The following is a 23,295-nucleotide window of genomic DNA, read 5'->3' as shown; positions in this document are numbered from 1 at the left end:
TGCTTAATATAGTATTTCTGCTTTTTATAAGATTTGTGCTTAATATACTATTTCTGCTTTTATAGGATTTGTGCTTAATATAGTATTTCTGCTTTTTATAAGATTTGTGCTTAATATAGTATTTCTGCTAAATGTAGTATTTATGCTTAATCATACTATTTCTGCTTTTCATAGGATTTGTGCTTAATATAGCATTTCTGCTAAATTTAGTATTTCTGATTAATTATAGTTTTTCTACTAAATCATAGTATAGTATTTCTGCTTTTTATGGGATTTGTGCTAAAACAAAGTATTTCTACTAAATGTAGTATTTATGCTTAATCATACCATTTCTGCTTTTTATAGGATTTGTGCTTAATATAGTATTTCTGCTAAATTATAGTATTTTTGCCAAATTATAATATTTGTGCTAAAACATAGTCTTAATTTAAAATTACAATATTCATAGTTCATCACAGTGTCTCTGGTAAATCACAATATTTCTGCTCTGTTGTACTATTTTTCTAAATCATAGTGTTTCTGTAATGTTTAAGTATTTTTGGCTAAATATATTCTTTCTGTTATCTTATACTATTTCTCCTAAATTCTTGTATTTTTGAGAAGTTATCATGTTTCTGGTAAGTTACAATATTTCTGCTAAATTCTGCTATGCTATTGTATTTCTGCCAAGTATTATGTTTCCTCTAAGATATTGCAGTTCTGCTAAGTTATTCCATTTTAGCAAACTTCTTTTGCTTCTGCAAAGTTTTTACAATTTCTGCAACTTTTCAGCTTTTTCAGCTACTTTTTGCATACAGCTTCAGCTTTAAGCATCCACACTGCATTTTCGCAGGAAATGCAAATTTTTCTAGTTTCATCTGTCTTCTGTGTAATGCATGTAATTTATCTGAATGGTTACTGGTTAATGAAATGTTCTTTATTTTTGTGTTGAAAGGTTTTTTACCTGCTGCTACCTACCTATCTACCTACCAGTTATCTAACTAGCTGGTCTAAATAAAGTTGAGTGAAATTCAAAGTCTGGTCTTTTTCAAGTGTGGACACCTCACAGTCAGAGAACACTTGACACTGCCTCAGTCTGAGACTCATGGACTGATATTATTCTGCTCCGGGGGTTGTGCAGAGATCTTTAAAGGGGCGGGTACTCAAAGTTAAAAAGGGACACATAGAACCATGCTGAAGAACAACAACACACATTCATCAAGAACCTAATATGGAATCATATCATACTATACCACTGTCATCAGGTGGGGACAATGCAAAGCAAATGTAGCCTATTATTATTCACCTAATGGTTTCTTATTCACACTCCCGCACAGAGAGACAGAGCAGGAAATGCAATTCTCAGAAGTAAAAATGGATGGAGATGAAGATGTGATCTGAAAATGATTTCTTCTGTGGTTGGAAAATTTTAGAGAGATAGACATCTGGCTACCTGACTTCCTCTGTACACGCTTAATGTGCATGAACAGACAAAGGCCTGTAAATCCCCTTTAAAATGAGAAGAAAGAAATTACTGCATAAAAATTTAAAATTTCATGTCACATTTGACTTCTGACTTCATCTTTAAGGCCAATAGATTAGTCTACAGGTGAAATTAATAATAATGCTTTACAGAGCTTTTTAAAATGGCAATATGATTTCAGATTCATTTCAGTATGCCTTTGTTGTGTACATTAGATTAACATCTTATAACAGTTGATTCAGTTCATCTGGATGTAGCATTTTGAGACTGAAGAAGTCACTTGGCTCAGTGATGAAATGTTTCTTCCCACTGAAAACACCACGTCCAGATGAACTGAATCAACTTTTTGGGATTTACTTACCTGGATGACTGAGAATGCATCAAAACATTTTGAATGTACAAAATAAACCGAATCAAATCTTTATTCACTTAATGCTTATTACCAAAGATTTAAACAAATTGTGTTAAACAATGAAGTGAATGTTTACACATTTACAATATCCACACGAATAAAAAAATATATATATATATTATACTCAAATTATGTCAAGTATATTAAAATGCTTGCACATTGCATTTTTTTTACTGCATTACAAACTTCTTAAAGCAAGTTTAAAAATAATAAAGAATACAAAATACATATGCAAAATGTAATAATCTTCCCTTAAAAATAAAACTGCCCAGAGAGTGGTTTGTGCTTTCAGAGTGCTTCTTGTTTGCTGTATTAAGTTTGTATTCCAGTACAAGCTAGATTAACATCTAATAAACTAGTAATGATTGTTACATGTGTTACACATATACACAGCTCTAACGTTTATAATAGTCCACTGTCCAAGGACACATTTTGTTATATCTGTTGCATCATTCTTTATCAAAATGCAAACACAGCCATAAAAAGCAGTATCTTCCTAAAAACATTAAATATGTACACTGAGGACTAGGGATGGGTACCGGTGTCGGTTCTGACATAAACGGTAGTAACCAGACCGAAAAGCAGCGCACATTTCGGTGCTTTATTTCGGTGCTTTTTTTTCCTGAGCTGTGATACACTTCTAGCCAATCATTTTACGTTTCCAAGGATGGTAGGCGGGGCCTTATGCAGAGCTACAGATTAAAAATGCCCAAGGCGAAGCGGTCAAAGTCTGGCTCTACTTCACAGCAAAAGATGCAAACTCAGCAGCAACAAGTGCTTTAAGCTGATACTGTGATACTGTCAAAGGAGGTAACACCTCAAATCCGATGAAACACCTGGCAACGCATAGCGTTTTTTTTAAAAGCCCAGAAATGCGCCGTATTTGATAGCTTGCTGCGAGACCTCACACCGAGCACATCTACTGCGGGTGGGTTGCCTGTTATGCAACAGCCCCCAAAAACACGAAGAGGAGCGTCCTGGCCCCTAGCCCTGCCAGTGTAGCAGAAATGATGAGGATGATGATGCAGCAGCAGCCGTTCTACTCTGCGTGAGTAGCTTAATGTTGTTCGTGTGTAATTTACGTTGAGTAGGCTAACCACGTTATTACATTAATGCATGTAAGGTGAACTAGCAAACATCATCATAGCTACATGCGGCTGTCTTCTTGTTTGATGGCAGATACTCCCTTCACCCTGGCCAAAAAGGCTAAAATGACCAAAGAAAAAGAGGGAAACAGCTAAACATGAGAGGTTTTTGGACAAAGTTTGTATTTTTTCCATTGTTTAAGCACTGCTTCCAGCCAAGAGTGATACCATATATGCCCCATAGCTGCAGAAAAGGCTAACATTGTTATCTTTTTACAAAAAACCAGCTGAATATGAGAGGTTTTTGGACCAATTTTGTGTTCTCCATTCTTTAAGCACCGGTTTGAGCACCGTTTGAGCACTGGCACCGTTTCAAAAGTACCGATTTGGCACCGGTATCAGATAAAACCTAAACGATACCCATCCCTACTGAGGACAAACATTCATGTTCATACTCTACTTTTTCCTGACTGTGCTGTACAGTGCTGATGAATACTCTGCAGCCTGTTGATCTCTTAATCTGTAAAGGTAAACATGATGTCAATAAAAATCACAATATCAGTAACATTAAGTGTTTTCTTTTCTTAAGTTAGACCAAAGTTACACCAAAACTAAATAAATAATGCATTTACAAAATCAAAACAAAGAAATTATGGAAACATTCCCACAGAAAATAAGTGTCCTCACCTTTGGGTGCTGTTAAATCTGACCACAGTGTAGTCCACATCTGTTACTTCTTCATCCTTTTCTTTTCTTCTTTTGGTCTTAATGGGGAGAATGTTGTAGTAGTCGTGCTCTTCTGGCTTCTTTATGAAAGTTACACTGGAATAGCAAAGATCATCCTGCTGCTCCTCTGCTGCTCTACTCTGTGCTGGAGCTGAAGGGCCGCCATGCTCTGGACGCCCACTTGGTGCAGGGTCAAACATGTAATAATATGAATTTTCCTGAAATTCAAGATAACTATTAAAGGTGAAAGGTTATGGTTGGACCCCCCCGCCCTCCCCTGCCAACTGAGCCACAGCCTCCCAAACCTTGTATCTGTATTCCTGGAGAGGTTTATATCCCGAGCAAAGGAAGAGCAATGCCATCAACAACAGCATTAAACAAATAAGTGTCATTTTCTCAACACATGAAAACTGATTACAATTAGTCACTGTCTTAACTAAAGGTACCCACACACTGTGCAGTATTATAAATCAATCATTACAAGCCACACTGTGCAGTGTGGATCTCATAAACCTGGGTGGGACATGAAGTTTGAAGCATGTGAATCGTACAATGATAATGATCAGCTTTTATTCCTCTGCTGTTGGTGTCCATACCGAATCATCAGACTGGATTCAGACTTGATAACAGCTGGCAGCTGTCATATAACAACCTGCTGCAAGAGCTCTACTAGATCTTCCTCTTTATTGGAACTCCTAAAAGCCAGATACTTCCATCATTTCTCTTTGTTTTGTCGCTTTCATGAGTGTTGGTGCTCAGTTGATCAGCACAGCTGATCATCATGCTCCGTTTCTGATGGTTGGTTAATAGATGTTGATTGCAGCAGCAGGCACACTGTGAGAGGATCACCCTAAATTTCTGGCATTGTAATGATTTTATCTCAGACCGTCTTTGTTTACAAGATTACTACAGCCAACCTTTTAAGTTCTTCCACTGTTTAAGATAGGACAACCACATTAAACACAATCAAAGCTATCACCACCATTTTTTCTTTATCTTAGATGGCCCACAGTCAAAAAATGTATACGCAGCTTAATATCTGGTTGGGTTAATACCCACTTTTCTGTACTACAACAGCTAACTTTATCTTTCAACTGTGCAGTGTATGACAGCAGTATACAGACATGTACAAGGATATTAAGTTACATTAACATGGTCTTTTTCAGGTTCATATATGTATACCTGATACCTGACCTCTTCTTCCTTACCTCTGCTTTGTTGTCTGGCCTCTCTCTGGATGAATTTGTTTTGAAGCACCCTTTTCTTCTGTACAGAAGGACGAATGACCATATGAGTGAATTATTACATGAAAACACTAAAGACTTTTTTAATAACAACAATAAAACTGAACTGCTCACCTAATGAATATGATCCCACAGATGATTATGACAGCCAGAATTAGAACAGCGATTAATGCAGCTGCAGCGATTTTTTTCCATGAGTCTAGGAAACAGTGACAAAACCGAACATTTGTCACTGGATTACAAGATTTGGGATCACATAGAAATGGAGATAAAACATTTAACCGATCAGACCAAAATCTTCAAATTAACGACTCGATTCTGAATCTAATTCTAACTCTAAACTTTAACAATACTAAAACAAACATTAGGACATTGTAACAACTCCATTGTACTACTATTTTGATTGTACCTAATGCCAGGACAACAACTGTTTGTGTGTTAAAACATGCAGATCTTGATTTTTACTGAAGTCGACCTCAACCGACTCAACACTAAATACAGAGAAAACAGGACAGTAAGACTTGTGGTTAGCATTAGCTAATGGGACTAATGGGAGGCCACTTAATTTCATCTAAAAAGCTCCACAGCTGCAAGTAGCAATGAAACTCTATCTGACATATTTAGGACAACGACCGTGTCTGTAGACTGGCAAACAGTGAAACTGCTACACAGTGATTGCCAAACCTGAGAGTTTGCTCATATCACGCTGGTCACCATCCTACAAGATTTCATTTACTCTCTTTCAGTTTGTATTTGGAAAATGTCAAACACATAGACACAAAGCACCACAAGATTTCTTTTTAAGAAAAACAGAGCTGGATATACAGCAGCATTGACTATGACAGCATGATGAAATAGATCATCAAAAATCAGCCTGGAGAACAGATGAAATATTACAACCCACACTTGGTATTTTTACTTGTAAAGAGCTCTTGTAATTATCATTATTCAAGTGTTTTGTATGGAATGTAAGAATGTCTCTCGGGTTGTTTTGTGGGTGTGATACAGTAATATATGGTCTAACAAAACAAAACCGATAAAAAGGCATTGTTCATGAAGCAGACTATGATGATGTCTTTGTATGGGGCGCCGTTTGTAAAGTGAAACATGCTGAAATTAACGGCAACATTTTTCCACATTTAGCTCAAAACCTTACAAAAACATATTTTTTCGAGTAATTTTTTACAACATTTAGTAAAATATTTGTAACTTTTCATCAAATGTTAAATATTAAATCTAAATGTTAAATGTTAAATCTAAATGTTAAATGTTAAATCTAAATGTTAAATGTTAAATCTAAATGTTAAATCTAAATGTTAAATGTTAAATCTAAATGTTAAAAGTTAAATCTAAATGTTAAATCTAAATGTTAAATGTTAAATCTAAATATTATATTTAAATCTAAATGTTAAATCTAAATGCTAAATGTTAAATGTTAAACCTAAATGTTTAGGCTAATATGCAAATTTATTGTACGGATCAACGGAAATACCAAAATAAAAGCTTCCTGAAAACCTCTGGTGCAAAATTGTGTCTGTTCTCTTCCTCGCTTCTGCCCGCCATGTGCTGCTTCACTTCTTGCCTACGAGCATGTCCAGCGATTTTGCTGGACATGTGCTGCAGCGATTGTGAAGTGGAGACTGCAGCTGCTAAGAGTGCACTACTGCTAAACCTTTGGATCGCCGACAAAACAGATCTTCCGATGTTTTCAGCTAAATCGCCGGACGTGCTTTCTCATGGTCGGGTTATGGCTGAATTCCAGTGGAATGACAGTCCCGCCATAATAGACGTTCCAGCCATGTGTTCCAGCCCTAAACCTAACCTTATCTAACTATAACCTTATTCCTGACCTTTACTAGCAGTTAAATGACGTAAAATAGTGTTTTCCAAAGCGATTTTTAGAAAATGAACGAACGTGTAGATTGAGTCCAAACGGTTCTCATGTGCTCTCCTTTTTTCCGATGCCGTAATTTAGGAACGTGTTGGGTACCCGAAAGCATAAAATGTTGACAATTTGTCACCTAGCGAAAATTATTACGCTTTGGGAGTGAGAACGTGTCTGACCACTACCGGCACACTTTTGCACCGGAGGTTTTCGGAAAGCTTTTATTTTGGTATTTCCGCTGATCCGTGCAATAAATTTGCATGTTAGCCTAAACATTTAGATTTAACATTTAACATTTAGCATTTAGATTTAACATTTAGATTCAGATTTAAATATAATATTTAGATTTAACATTTAACATTTAGATTTAAATATAATATTTAGATTTAACATTTAGATTTAAATATAATATTTAGATTTAACATTTAGATTTAGATTTAAATATTATATTTAGATTTAACATTTAGATTTAGATTTAAATATAATATTTAGATTTAACATTTAACATTTAATTTAAATATAACATTTAGATTTAACATTTAACATTTAGCATTTAGATTTAACATTTAGATTCAGATTTAAATATAATATTTAGATTTAACATTTAACATTTAGATTTAACATTTAGATTTAGATTTAAATATAATATTTAGATTTAACATTTAACATTTAGATTTAAATATAACATTTAGATTTAACAGTTATCATTTAGATTGAATATTTAACATTTAGATTTAACATTTAAAATTCTGTTTTAAATATGAAAAGTTACAAATATTTTACTAAATGTTGTAAAAAATGACTTGTTTTGAGCTAAATGTGGAAAAATGTGTTGCCGTTAATTTCAGCATGTTTCACTTTACAAATGGCGCCCCATATCTTTGGCAGCCAACTTGAGTCAACTGAAAATCTCGAGGACATGATGAAAGCTGAGACTGAAAGCACTGTCAACACCATTTGGTAACAGGTTATGGGTGTATTATCTGATTCATAAATGTATACATACTGTAATCTTATTTTATTTCCCTACATAACTGACACTGGTAAACCAATAATAAACTAAATAAATTGTTCTGTAACTGTAAGATTAACTGCTGTTTTCTACTGATCTGTTTTGTTCCTTGTACCAGGTGTAACTAGCTGCTAGGTTAGCATCACTGCTACAGGTCAGAGTCACTGAACTGCCCTCCACTATCTCAGCAGAGGGAAATTATGTTTTCAAAAAGTTTTTTCACTCACATTTCACATTGATAGAGATGACTTTAGATATTGTTTTGCCCAGCTCATTCTCAGCGGTACAGCAATACTTTCCAGAGTCAGAAAACCAGATGGACCTGAAGATGATCTGCTTTTCTTGGCTGATCGGTTGTTGTTCCTTGTACCAGGTGTAATTAGCTGCTGGGTTAGCATCACTGCTACAAGTCAGAGTCACTGAACTTCCCTCCACTATCTCAGCAGAGGGACTCACTGACACAGAGGGAAGCTTTGGAATGTCTAGAACAGAAAATATTAACATTAGAATTAACGTCATAATACATTGTGTATTTTTCTGTTAATAATTACAGCAAGCAAAACACAAGAATACAAACTTTAATCTTTATTCTTCTGGCATTAATGTTTATTCAAAATATCCGTATTTCTTCTTTAAAGTTATGGTCAAGACATTTCCCTCACTTTCATTTCAGTCTGTCACACCCTCAAGTATGGGGAAACAGTCAGCCTTTAAATATTTGAAGGATCTGTTATCCTCAATATATTAGGTTCATGCTTTGCATGAACATACCATGTTTGCTGGATTTGTCAGTTGTTCCATAAATTGGATGTACACATGACAGTCCATGGACAGACCTTTGTAGACAGTCAAAAACAGATCCCTGCACAACCCTGTCAGAAGCACATCCCTGTTTATTAAACTAGTAATCAAATCCTCTAAATAAGCTAAATAAGCAGGATTACATCTACATTTGTATTTCAAAATAAAATTAAACCACTTACAGTCAGGGGAAACATTATTTGAACCGCTGCTTATTTTGCAAGTTTGGCCGCTAACAAAGATGAGTCTTTAATTTCAATGGTGGGTTTATTTGAACAGTGTGAGATCAATAACGGAAATAAAATGCAGAAAAATGCATTTCAAAAAAGTTATAAATGAACTTGCACTTTCATGAAGGAAATAATTATTTGATCCCCCACCAGTCAGCAAGATTTCTGGCTCCCAAGTGTATTTTATACAGCTGATGTTGGGAGCCTTCTCAACTCATTACCTGTATAAAATACAGATGTCCATAGAAGCCATCAGTGCATCCAGATTCCAAACTCTGTACCACGGCCAAGATGAAAGAGCTTCCCAAGTATATCAGGCAAATCAAAATTCTGGCCCTACACAAGGCTGGAATCAGCTATAAGACCATCACCAAGCAGCTGGGTGAGAAGGTGACAACATTATTATTCACAAATGGAAGAACTATAAAATAACTGCCATTCTCCCTCGGTCTGGAGTTCTATGCAAGATCTCACCTCATGTAGTTTCAGTAATAATGAGAACAATGTGGAACCAGCCCAGAAATACTCGGAAGGAACATCAGTGATCTCAAGGCAGCTGGACCAAGAAAACACTACGCCATGAAGGACTGAAATCCTGCAATCCCCTGTTTGAAGTTTGCCACTGAACCTCTCAATAATTCAAAGGGGGACCGGGTGAAAGTGTTGTGGTTAGATGAGAGAAAAATTGAGATATTTGACATCAACTCAACTCGCTGTGTTTGGAGGAGGAAGAATGGTGCCTATGACTCCAGGAACACCGTCCCCACCATCAAAAATGCAGGGTGTTTTTTCTGCCAAGGGGACAGGACAACTGGACCGGATTTTTAGAAATACATTTTTCTGGGTTTGGTGGTTATTGTTCTGTCACTCACTGTTCAAATAAACCTACCTTTGAAATTATAGACTGACCATTTCTTTGTAAGGGGCAAACTTACAAAATCAGCAGGGGTTCAAACAATTTTTCCCTGACTATAAATGGTGAGACAAGGCGGTGGTTAAGATTGCTTTGTTATGCATGGGGAAAAAGCAATGATTGCTCAACTCATCTTCTCCTACCTCTTCTCCACAGCAACTTTATAATGAAGTCACCTTATTTCCTTAAGTAGATGTTCCTCTTTAATCTTAATTATTTGTTGTTCAGAATACTACTGTCTTTCATGTAATTATTTGCTTTCTTCACAACAACAATACGAGTCCTTCCGGTATGATGGCGCCTGTGTTCGGCTCTGCCGCTGCCGGTTGTAGTTTGTCGCGCTCTACTACTGTTGTGTTGTTTTTTTCTGCTCTACTGTTCTCACTCAGTTTTAAGGATGTATTTGCGGCCCTGGCTTTGCTATCCATCCGATCCTCTATGATGCCACACGATGTCTCGTCGTCCTCTGGCATTTTCCACCCTCCTCCATTAGCTGGATCCTCATCAGGCGATTTCAGTGGTCCCTCTAGACCACGGAGAAGGAGAGGGAGAAGAGGAGGTATTCAGGTAAAGCTCAGGATGTACTGGCGGCGTGGTTTGTCTGGTAAGCGATGTCGAGCGTGCGTTGTCTCCTGTGTCCAGAAAAGCTCCATGGAGGGGGACTTGTTTTCCACGGCCTTGTTTGGATACGCTGGGCCCGGCTCTTTGAGACCGTGCCACCTCAGGAGGGTTTATCCAGACTCTTCTGCGGGCTGGCTTTTTCTTCCCTCGGTGAGTGGATTCTACGAGCGTGACGGCTCGAACCCTGTGTATTTACGTCCCTTAACTCGAGCCTCTGCAAATAATGAGGCTTCTAGCTCACTGAATATGGCACTTTTTAACGCTCGATCTCTCTCTAATAAATCATTCTTGTTGAATGATTTTATATTATCTAAAAAACTAGATTTTTTATTCCTGACTGAGACCTGGCAGCGGGATGTAGACTACTCGTCACTTATTGAACTCTGCCCGGATGGCTATACTTGTCTGGTCGGGGTGGTGGGCTTGCCGTGGCTTTCCAGGACCGTTTCTCCTGCCGCTCCGTGAAAACTGGACTTTTTCACTCGTTTGAGCTGCAGCTGCTTAAAATTGGTAACAAGGATCCTTTCTACTGTGCTGTGGTGTATCGTCCACCTGGATATAACAGGTTATTTTTATCGGAGCTCAGTGACTTCTTATCCGCTACTATGAGGCTGTCTAGGGTGCTTATAGTTGGGGACTTTAACATACACGTTGATAATGACTCCGACCCATTCGCCAGAGACTTTATGAACATTATGGATTCTTTTCATTTGACTCAGCATGTGTCCGGTCCTACACACAGCAAAGGTCACACACTGGACCTTGTTTTTACTTTGGGTTTAAATATTGATTTTATTTGCTCTGAGGACATTTTTATTTCTGATCACTATGTTATTGTTTTTAACTTGTCTTTTAATGAGCCTTTGTCCCCCGTCAGACGGATGGTTAGCTCTCGCATCTTAAACTCCTCCACAGCAGAGAAATTTCAAATTCAAATTCCAAATTCAAATTTTATTTGTCACACACACACAACCATACACAGTATGACATGGGGATGAAATGCTTGTAGCTGTACAATGCCCGACCATTAAATGACAGAAGAAAAGTTTTACAATATTTACAAATTTGTGGATGCTTTTAACTTACAGCTATCTTCTCAAAATGGTGTTGATTTCTCAACCAGTCTTTTTAATAATTATTGCCTTTCTATTTTAGATGAAATTTGTCCGGTTAAGATGAGGAGTGTTTCTGCCTCTAAATCTCCTCCTTGGCTAAATGACAGTATTCGTTGTCTAAAACGTGATTGTCGTAAACCGGAGCGTAGGTGGAGGAAAACTCATCTAAATGTTCACCTCCTCTATCTTAAGGACCTTTTAGCTTCTTTTAATAATGCGATCAGAGATGCGAGGGCTGCCCATTTCTCACACTTGGTTACAAAGAGCAGAGGCAATCCTAAGGTGCTTTTCAACACCATTAGTGACATTGTTACTCCTGCTCTGCCTGCGGCCCCTATATTTTCTAACGAGGACTGTGAAAATTTTCTGTCTTTTCTGCTTGCAAAAATTCATAACGTGAGAATGATTTTTACACACTCACCTGTTATCTCAATCTCTACCCCATCCCGGCCCATTATCTTGGATACTTTCTCTCCGGTTTCACTACTTGAGCTAGTGAAATTAGTGGCCTGGCCTGGTAAATGGCCTGTATTTATATAGCGCTTTTCTAGTCCCTAAGGACCCCAAAGCGCTATTTACATATCCAGTCATCCACCCATTCACGCACACATTCACACACTGTGAATTCAGTGAATCCTCCTGTTCACTTGACATTATACCTGCATCATTATTCAAAAATGTCTTCCAGTCTATTGGCCCATGTGTGCTCACTTTAATCAACTCTTCACTGGCATCTGGTATAGTTCCGGTTTATTTTAAAAACGCTGCTATTCTCCCACTTTTAAAAAACTCTCAGCTTGACTCCTCTCTTTGGAACAGCTACAGACCTATCTCTAAGTTACCGTTAATCGCTAAACTTCTAGATAAGGTTGTGGCTAAGCAGCTTATGGCAGCTCTGGACAAACATGGCATTTACGATAAGTTTCAGTCCGGTTTTCGTCAATTTCACTCCACGGAGACAGCTCTTCTTAGGGTCTCAAGGGATATCTTGATGAATAATGATGCAGGAAAATGCTCTGTTCTACTCATGTTGGACCTCACATCAGCTTTCGACACAGTTGACCATCACATCCTCATTGAAAGGCTGAAGAAATGGGTTGGTGTATCTGGAACTGCATTAGAGTGGTTCTCCTCTTATCTCCATCACCGATCCTTTTCTGTGGCAGTCTCCGATTTTAGGTCATCCTCTACCTCCCTTACTTATGGTGTCCCTCAAGGGTCAGTTTTGGGGCCTTTATTGTTTTGAATTTATCTTCTCCCCCTCCAGCATATAATGGGCTCTTTTGAGGACATTTCTTATCACTATTTTGCTGATGATATTCAGTTGTACGTTTCTTTTATGCCCGAGGATTTATCTAGGCTTCAGCGTCTGAATGATTGCTTAGATTTGATCAAACGTTGGATGGCTGCAAATTTCCTCCAACTCAACGAGGGGAAAACCGAAGTCCTCGTATGCGCCCCTGATAGGTTTCTATCGCAGATAGTGAAAGCCCTTGGTCCTCTCTCACTTTATGTTAAATCCTCTATCAGGAATTTAGGTGTCACCTTTGACTCGAGTCTCACATTGGATGGGCATGTGAAATCTCTGGTTCAGTCTTGTTTTTATCATTTGAGAAATGTGGCTAGGCTAAGCCCGGTTTTATCTCGCTCTGAACTCGAGATTGCTATACATGCATTTATTTCGTCACGCTTGGATTATTGTAATTCGCTGTTTATGCGTCTAAGCAAAGGTTCTCTGGATCGTCTGCAGGTTGTGCAAAACACTGCAGCGAGGCTTTTGACAAAATCCTCCAAGTACTCACATGTGACACCGTTATTATCTCAGTTACACTGGCTTCCTGTTAAATTTAGAGTTGATTTTAAGATCCTGGTCTTGACCTACAGAGCTGTGCACGGACTGGCACCTGCCTACATCTTTGATCTGCTACAGCCCGATGTCCCTAGCAGGTCTTTGAGGTCATCTGATCAGGGCTTACTTGCTATAAAAAATACTAAGAGGAGGACTAAGGGTGATAGAGCTTTTGCCACTGTGGCCCCTAGACTGTGGAACTCTCTCCCCCAAGCATTAAGAACTGTGGACTCAGTAGCTGTTTTTAAAAAACAACTCAAAACTTACCTTTTTAAAACTGCTTTTGGTTAATTTTTTGCCTGTTTTATTTTCTCTTTTTAAATCTTTTTATGTGTGCAGCACTTTGTGATTCTGTCTTGAAAGGTGCTATATAAATAAACATTTATTTATTTATTTATTTATTTACATGGTCAAACCATTGTTCATCACATTGACTGTTCTTTTTGAACTTACTCTAAGTCAATAAATGTTTCTGATTCATGAACCTGGCTGCACTCACCTTTAAACTCTTTGTACTGTAACACACTCACACAATTTAAATTATTGTATAGTATTGTAAGTTATGCTGAATATCTGAACCAACAGTTTGGTGAAAAAAAAGGGTGTAGATGTTATTTGGGACATCATCCCAACTTATTTGGGATGATGACCACATAACGCAATGAAGTAAACTTACACACAGGATCTGAGTGATAACCTTCGTGTCCTTTGAAAGCACAGGAGATGATGTCTCCAGGACTGAACAGATCTTGATAAGAACGTCGTTCAACCATAAACTGATTGTTTTTGAACCAGACAAAAGAAAGACGACCAGCTGGACTGCAGCTGCTTTCACACTTCAGCTCTGCCTCAGTCTGAGACTCATGGACTGATATTATTCTGCTCACCTTCACCTGCAGAGCTGTGTGAAATAACAAAAATAGTCACATTATTAATTAAATGACTTAACTGAATGAAATATCCATCAGTGTGTATTCATCAGTACCTGTGACAGTCAGAGTTGTTCCAGGTAAACTACTCTTCCATTCAAATCTTTGTGTTTTGAATTTGAAGTGATACTCGGCTGAATCACTCTCTGTCAGGTCTCTGATTCTCAGAGTGGAGCGTCCTCTCTCTGTTTCAATCACCTCAACACGACCTGCATACTGGGAGTCTTCTGTGAGATCCTCAGATCCACGACCAGAACGGAACCAGGACTTTGATTGGATTGAACTTTCATAACTGTTGTAAGTACATGAAATGTCCACTGATGATCCTTTGAATGCACAGATTCTTCTGTTACTGTAATTCACTCTGTTGCACCGTTCAACATATATACCTGAAAAATTACAATTACAATTTTTTTTAAAACCAAATTTATTGACAGAACATGACATTAATTATCACCTAGATTAAGTTTTTATTCAGGTAAAACCTCAAAGTGAACTCACAAACTAATGGAGAGTGAAAATCCTCAAATCCTTTTAAAGCACATGAGTAGCTGTTTTTATTGCCATATGACCTTTGATATGGGTAGCTGTATGAAGTGTCATATTGAGCTTCATAAGAAGAAGAGCTGGCTCCAATCACTTGTTGTCCATTTTTGTACCAGACATAAGATGAAACATAAGGATCACATCTGGTGACACAATCCAACTGTCGTCCATTGAACCCTCTGACCTGAACATCTTGAACAGTGGACAAGAAACAATAAATAAGATGTCAGTCACTCTCACACTGAGGGAGACATTAGTAAAATTCACAGAAGTGATAAAATTAATTAGAAACAAAGTATTAATTCTCTCCATCTTTAGACCCGAAACCATTCAAACTATTATTAAAAGGTATGGGAGAACATGCAAATAAAAATTGATTAAATATCCATCAGTGTGTGTTGATCAGTACCTGTGACAGTCAGAGTTGTTCCAGGTAAACTACTCCCCCATTCAAAGCTTTGTGTTTTGAATTTGAAGTGATACTCGGCTGAATCACTCTCTGTCAGGTCTCTGATTCTCAGAGTGGAGCGTCCTCGGTCTGTTTCAGTCACCTCAACACGACCTGCATGCTGGGAGTCTTCTCTGAGGTCCTCAGATCCACGACCAGAACGGAACCAGGATGTTGACTGGATTGAACTTTCATAACTGTTGTAAGTACAAGAAATGTCCACTGATGAGCCTTTGACTGCACAGATTCTTCTGTTGCTGTAATTCACTCTGTTGCATGAATCATCTTGGACACCTGAAACATAAAATGATTTTTAAGTCAGATTTAGAAAGTAGTTACTGTGAGTTTGACTGTTTTTATTCAGATGTATGTAGTGACTCTACAAGATGATTTTATGTTACTGAAATAAACTCACACACTGAAGGAGAGGAGAAATCTTCATGACCTGTTACAGCACAGGAGTAGCTATCTGAAGGATTCAGATTGTCTGTATACCAGTACTGGTCTGACTGATTAGAAATTTTCTGACCATTTTTGTACCAGGCATAGAAGAGATGATTATTTAGTCGACAACTGCCCCGACAAGTCAGTGTTGCTGAGTCAGGATATGATGATGTGTCCACGTGTACCTGAAGAACTGATTATGTGAAGAAATAAAATCAGAGCAGAAACGTAGACATCCATTATCAATAATGCAAATGCACACAGTCATGGTAATAATAGGTTTTGACTGATGTGTAAATAAAAATGTTACCTGTGACAGTCAGAGTGACTCCAGGTAAACCAATAAAACTTTTCTGGATTGTTTCAAACCTGAACTTGTACACAGCTGAGTCGCTCTCTCTCAGGTCTCTGATTGTCAGAGTGCAGCTCTTCCAGTCAGAACTGTACGACACTCGACCTGCATATACTGGGTCGGTTTTCAGATCATCGGGGTTATTATCATTTCCTTTGGTGAACCAAACTGTGTTCCATAAATACGTATATCTTGAAGGGTGTTTGAAGGAGCAGCCTATGTCCACTGTTGATCCTTTAAAGGCACAGATCTGAGTAGAAGTGTAAGTCACTCCATAATTATCCTGGCTTTCAACCACTGTAACACAGAACACATCAAAATGGGTCAGATTTATAATAACAAACAACAGTAAAATTATGAAGTCGAGTAATTACAGCAGGTAAAATAAATATGGAAAACTAAACCACATTTCTAAGTAAATATATTTTTAAAGGCGCTATTGACATGAAATTCTCACCCAATGTAAGTAACAAACCATCCAATCCACACATGCAAAGAAATCAAACCATAGATGTCCATAAATCAAGTTATGTGTAATAATGGGAAATGACAGAAGGAAAAAGTATTGAACACAAAAAAGTGGAGTTGCAAAAAAGGCATGGAAAATAATGCCACCAGCTGAAATCTGTCAGAAATTAGAAACCAATCCTGTCACGAAGTGCAAATTAATATCATCTGGTTCAGACAGGCCATCCACACAAGAAACATCTCATGATGGGTGAAGCCACTATGCTCTCATAAGGCTGTCACGACCTTGTTGTTGGAAAACATTGTGATGGCATTGGTCACAGGGGAATTTCTAAAGTACTGAAAATTGCAGTGAGCACTGCTGGGGCCATAATGTGGAAGTGGAAAGAACATCGTTTTACCACAAACCGGCCATGATCAGATCCTCCCTGCAAGATTTCAGACAGAGGAGTAAAAAGAATTCGGAAGAGTTTCTAAGAGCCAAGGAGCACTTGTGGAGACCTATAGAAAGATCTGGAATCAGCAGGTAAGATTTTTTTTAAAGAAAATAATAAGTAATGCTCAACCAACATCGCCTATTTGAACGCTCACCACGCAAAACTCAATTTCTGAAGAAAAAGCATGTTGATTTTAAAGTCTGCTGAACAACATTTAGACAAGCCTGTGAAATACTGGGAGAATATAGTCTGATCAGATGAGACCAAAATTGAACTCTTTTGATACCATAATACAAACAATGTTATGAGGTCAAAGGGCACTGCATATAAAGTAGGGGTGGGTTTTGATAATCGATTTATCGATTCATTAAAATCCTGAATTGATTTTTTTAATGAATCGATTTTTTTAATGTAAATTTATTTAGCCCGAAATGCCAGAATCTCAGGTTAAACCTCACAAAAGTTTGACAACCACCAAACAGCTAAAACAGTAAATGAGAGCACTGATTCTAAAGCTGTTAGTTTGATCTCTCTCCAAACAATATTGACCGAACCAGCAGCAAAAGAAGATCCAAACTATGCTTCACATAAACATCGTCATGAATTCACTCTGACTTTTGCTGTTTTGCTTCCATCCATCCATCCATCTTCATCGGCTTTGTCCGGGGCCGGGTCGCGGGGGCAGCAGCCTAAGCAAAGAGGCCCAGACCTCCCTCTCCCCAGCCACCTCCTCCAGCTTATCCGGGGGAATACCAAGGCGTTCCCAGGCCAGCCGAGAGATATAATCTCTCCAGCGTGTCCTGGGTCTGCCCCGGGGCCTCCTCCCGGTGGGACATGCCTGGAACACCTCACCCAGGAGGCGCCCAGGGGGCATCCTTGTCAGATGTTTTGCTTCCACCACGAGAAAATCACACGTCATGCACAGCTCTCTCTCTCTCACACACACACACACACACAGTACACTTCAAGAACAGTTTCCCGTCTAAAAATCTGTTTTCTGCATTATTCGCTTGCTTGTTACGCACAAGTCCACTGTTGTTTACAGCGCCGTTGGAGAATTGTCTTCGAGGCATTAAATATGTCAGTAAGCATGTTTAATAATTTTTCCCAGTGTTATTTCTCCTTATTACACATAATTTCTGAACATCTGTGGTTTAATTTCTTTGCATGTTTTGATTGAATGGGTTGTTGCCGAATTTGATCTCAATAGCACCTTTAGAAATATATTTATTTAGAAAATTTGTGTCGTGTTCAATACTTATTTTACCCGCTGCATATAGGGGAGAACTTCACACAATTGAAAAAACGTTGTGCTTCATTTCTATTATAAAAAATATTTAACAACTGTTTTTCTCAGCCAAATGTGTGAAACGATTATCTTAGAATATAAATAGATTTACACATTTTAAATTATCTGTTATCTAAATGATCCATTTATACTACTTGACAACAAAGTATAACAGAAAATTCTGTTAATCTTTAGAATTTTTCTCCCTGTAATTCAATGATATATAATGTAACACTAAAGTAACTACAGTATGTCAAAAAACATTACTATACTTAAATAAATATTATAAAAAGTAAATTATAACAATTAATGCATCAGTTGTTTCTTCTTTTTATCCTGTATAATAGAGACATACTGTAGCTTTATAATGTTAAGTGTCATGGTGAAGTTGCTGAGAATGTGAAAAGTGGAAACCACTCTGTCTTTTTCTAAATGCATGTATATATAATATCTGCGGTGTTTGTACACATCAGACAGCATCTGTATTTATTTACAAAAAATATTTAAATATATGAAAACTGTAAGTACAAATCAAATGCAAACATGTATATGTAATTCCTGCAGATGGTGGATGTGTGACAGCCAGAAACAGCTCTGGTGTCGAGGTGTAACTGCAGATATAAATCAAATATAAGGGTACACAATACCTGTTAGTGAGAGAAGGAAGAGAACAAATCCACTGGCTGCTGCACTTAAACTCATAGCTGCTCATCTCATTTCTTAATTCACACCAACATGACAAATACTGTGTGCCAGCTAGTCTTCATCAGACGCTGAGGATGTAGTCTTTGATGGCAGCGTCTTCTGTGGTTGGAAAATATAAAAGTGATATTAAACTGTCTTCCTTCCGCAGTACATGCTCAACATGCGTAAACAGATGAAATCTGGTAAACCTCCACTCGAACCCTAATGAAGTGAAGAAGTGCTCCTTATACAGTGGTTTACATGTAAGATTAACTTCTTAACAGACAAATTTGGCATACAGTGCCTTGAAAAAGTATTCATACCCCTTCAACTTTAACATTTTGCCACCTTGCAACCAAAAACTTCAATGTTTTTATTGAGAGTTTCTGTGACAAACTAACACAAAGTAGCACATAATTGTGAACTGGTATGAAAACGATACATAGTTTTCCAAATTTTAAGTAAATAGAAATCTGAAAAGTGTGGCGTGTATTTGTATTCATGCTCTTGAATTCTGATACACCTTAAGTAAAATCCAGTGGAATCAAGATCTGAACATCTGAAGGAGTACTGTTCCATCATCCAAAAATGGATAAAGTACGCTACAACTGCAAACCTACCAAGACATGGCCGTCCACCTAAACTGACAGACCGAGCAAGGACAGCACTGGTCAGAGAGGCTCATGGTCACTCTGAAGGAGAAATCCACAGCTCAGGTGGGAGAATGTGTCCACATGTCAACTGTAAGTCGTGTCCTCCACAAATCTGGACTATATGGAAGAGCGGCAGGAACAAAGCCATTGTTGACAGACAGGCATATAAAGTCCTGTTTGCAGTTTGCCAGCAGCCATGTAGGGGACACAGCAAACATGTGGAAGAAGGTGCTGTGTTAAGACGAGCCTAAGTTGAACTTTTGGCCCTAAATGCAAAACGCTATGTGTGGCAGAAAAGTAACACTGCTCATCACCCTGAACACACCATCCCACTGTGAAACATGGTGGTGGCAGCATCATGCTGTGGGGACGCTTTTCTTCAGCAGCGACAGGGAAGCTGGTCAGAGTTGATGGAATGATGGATGGGGCTAAATACTGGGCAATCCTGGAAGAAAACCCGCTGGAGGCTGTAAAGCACTTGAGACTGGGAGGAAGATTCACCCTCCAGCAAGACAATGTCATACCACTTCACATGTATGTGCTACTTTGTGTTGGTCTATCACACAAAGTCTAAATAAATAAAAAAACACAAGTTTTTGGTTATGAGGTGAAAAACTTTACTTTTCAGTGCCTTAAAAAAGGCACTGTATTTCAATCACTCTTTGCTCCTACAATTACCGCAAAATGTGTTAACAACACCATGAACAGATTTACTGTAAAGCTGCAGATTTAATGCGGGTTTAAAGAGAGCTGAGAGGAAATCTTTACCACAAAATATCTCTTAGATAAAAAGAACAGGTGAGGGAAATACAGCTGAAGAGGTCTGGTAGCCTTTCTGTTAAAATGATAGCTGTAGCTTAACAGTGCTGAGTGAGCTTTCCTGTAATCACCTCTAAGAGTCCGACGACAAAAGCAACCTGCAGTAGTTCACATACTGAAATACACAATGTATTTAATGAAAGCAATTTGAATTTCCAGCTCTTGTCTCATGTCCAGAGTGCTTACATTGAAACTAGTATCACATTTCTAATATTACAAAATACCATGGATGTCAAAATAAATATATATGGTGTGCGGCCTGAAAGATTCAAATACTTCGAGACTAAGAAGGGTTCTATTTCTTCACATCTTGACAAGATAACTGAAGATACTAATTTTGGAGCAGATGGGCTGATAAAAACATTGTATCTACAGTAGTTTTAAAATCATGATCTGATTCAAAAACTGGAAAAGAAATCCATATTTAATCCTGTTTTTTACACTATGCCATCTAAGACAGATATTTTTGCACTATCATACATGTGGCTACATTTCTGAGTGTACAACTGTATGCAACCCATTATGCATATAACTGCATGCCGGTTTTGCAAAGGTGGCCCAGGTTTTAAAGGATTGTCTTGTGATGTACTGTTTTTAAGTTACAAATTACTCTTATTTATTTTCCTTTTTTAATTTTTAACCCATATATTTTCCAGAAAAATGGCAAAGAAAGAATGTAAGTAAGGGTGTGATTTTTGGGCTGCAGCCCTGTTCTATTACAGATTTATTATGTGACAAGTGGGGCTGAACAAGACTTTAAATATAATTTTGTATTAGATAATTACTAAGTATTTATCTAAAAACATTTAGACTTATTAATGCATCTTTTGTAATTAATGGAAATATGTAGTCATATCTACCCGTGCTTTGTCGATCAGGCACTGATACCGATCAGTGTTAAACAGTTGAATTTTTTGTAACTTCCTGGTTTTAAATGTGGTACATTTCAAGTTTTTTCAGTCTTGGTATAATATGTCATATTTTATACTACACACCAACCTATTATGATCTCTGGTATGTAATTGCTACATATAGAGCACGAAATGCTGGTTTGGCTGCAGTGGTGTAAGCACAGATTTGGTGTCCCATGCAAAAATAAATATATATAAAACTTTAGGCCCCACCACATTAATACTGTAAACCATGCCAGCTCTGAAAATATAACACTGTGCAGACCTGGATCAATATTCTCATAAATAGATTAAATAGATAATATAAATAGATTTTATAATGTTGTGCAAGACTGATGAGATATGTAGAAACCACTTTTTACATTTTAATATTTTCTAAAATTCTAGTATTTTAAGTATTTTTTACTGCTTGAACATTTGTATTTATAATACTACATATTGGCAAATGTGAATAATCCTTTGAATATCAGCTTTCAAGCAAAGTATAGCAAACTAATATGTCTGTCCTGAGACCTATAAAGCAAAGGTTTTAATCTGATTTAGCTCACTGAAAACTCTGATCACCTGTAACAGTACTTCTCTCTTTATGTAGGCTATGATGATAAAAATTCCTAAGGTGCCCCCTTAGAGACACATTTTGGCATAAAAGAACTCACCTGCTTATGTACAAAGGTTCTGCCTCCAATTACAAGTTGGCTAAAACAACCAACACATTATTTTCTGTCAGAAATGAAGCAAGCTGACTAAAACTAGGAAAGTCCATCAAGTTAATTTCTGCCTGTCTCTTTTTTTCTTTTTCGAAACTCAGACTTTACTGATAACAGAGACATCCTACTGCAGCGCTATCTCTGTATCGCTAAGAGCGCGTGCACATGGACCAAACCAAATCATGAAATAAGGAGGAGGAGGCGGGGTCAGAGGCTGACTGAATTATAGTCTTTGGTGTCAGAAACAAACAAAACTAATGCTAGAAAACGAACACGTTTATAAGTACCTTGTGAAGCAAACCGTATTTTATGGTGATAAAGTTAATGATTTCATAACAAAAACAAATAAATGAAATAATATGTATGGACTATTTGACTATTCCCTTCATAGAATCGTCATAACTTCTCTCCTCTAAGGAAATCCTCTCTTAATTGATTTCACTTGCAGACTTAAAAAAGACGTACAACCGACCTGGTGACATCATCACTGGGAACGTGCTCCTGGTTTTGATATGACTGTGACAATTTTTAATTTCTTGTTATTTTATTGTTTTAATTGTAACATGTTTGTCTGAAGCGGGTCTCCCTTGTAAATGAGTTATTGAGTCTCGATTGAGCTAGTAAGTAAAAATAAATAAATAAAAAAGTAATTGAGTTAACTAATGAGGTTGCTTTGTCTGCTTTGGCCAATAGTGGTCACTGCATGACATGTGCATTACATGTGCAATGCATCTTTTGTCAGTCATCTTTTGCTGACTTTTGAAGACTGGCATATCCTATTTAATACGTGCGTGGTTTTTCTTGATTGATTGATTGATTAGGAAAGCTTTTAGAAAACTTTGTTGGCTGCAGTTCTTCTTTGCTCTTTCAATGTTGGGATAAATTCTCTTTCCACATTCGAGTGAATCCAGGCTGCAAATTTATAATCAAAAATGGACAGGTCAGCAGGGTGTTTTGTTTTTGTTCTGCAGATCTATATGACTGAGTTTTGTGCGATACCTGTGATTCACTGGGCAGGTTTAAATACTCACTGTAATGATTTCTTATCTGCAGTGCCACGCTGAGACACAACACAGGAGGTCTTGGTGCATTATCCTCCACACCTGCAGGTGGTGGTGGTCCAAGTTTATTCTCCTCAGCAAGAGAAGTGAGTAGATTTGTAAACAGTAGACTGTAGGATATGCACAGCATGACAGTACGGCAGATTCAAGTAATAATATGAGCCAGGTTTTGTTGACTTTGGAGTGCAATGCA

General features: G+C 37.6%; 1 protein-coding gene across 1 annotated transcript; it reads right to left on the bottom strand.

Annotated features, from left to right (window-relative positions):
• Positions 1 to 1,870: 1,870 nt before the first annotated feature.
• LOC113024696 (B-cell receptor CD22-like) lies at positions 1,871 to 22,194 on the bottom strand. The gene is made up of 13 exons (XM_080302497.1): positions 21,991 to 22,194; positions 18,915 to 19,071; positions 16,033 to 16,371; positions 15,694 to 15,915; positions 15,240 to 15,572; positions 14,786 to 15,022; positions 14,341 to 14,673; positions 14,032 to 14,256; positions 8,054 to 8,308; positions 5,044 to 5,128; positions 4,894 to 4,951; positions 3,647 to 3,903; positions 1,871 to 3,479 (listed from the first exon to the last, which is right to left on the bottom strand). The coding sequence occupies exons 2-13, from the start codon at positions 18,967 to 18,969 to the stop codon at positions 3,416 to 3,418; spliced, it is 2,463 nt and encodes an 820-aa protein (XP_080158623.1). The 5' UTR covers positions 18,970 to 19,071; positions 21,991 to 22,194; the 3' UTR covers positions 1,871 to 3,415.
• Positions 22,195 to 23,295: the final 1,101 nt, after the last annotated feature.

This window comes from Astatotilapia calliptera, chromosome 6, assembly GCF_964374335.1.
Source record: "Astatotilapia calliptera chromosome 6, fAstCal68.1, whole genome shotgun sequence".
NCBI lineage: Eukaryota > Metazoa > Chordata > Actinopteri > Cichliformes > Cichlidae > Astatotilapia > Astatotilapia calliptera.
This window is presented reverse-complemented; position numbering and strand designations above follow the sequence as displayed.

Coding starts and splice junctions, on each gene's coding strand:
- LOC113024696 (XM_080302497.1), bottom strand. CDS start 18,969: ATGAGTTTAAGTGCAGCAGCCAGTGGATTTGTTCTCTTCCTTCTCTCA. Junction 15,916..16,032: donor AGTCACTCTGACTGTCACAG/GTAACATTTTTA, acceptor TCACATAATCAG/TTCTTCAGGTACACGTGGAC. Junction 15,023..15,239: donor AACAACTCTGACTGTCACAG/GTACTGATCAAC, acceptor CCACTGTTCAAG/ATGTTCAGGTCAGAGGGTTC.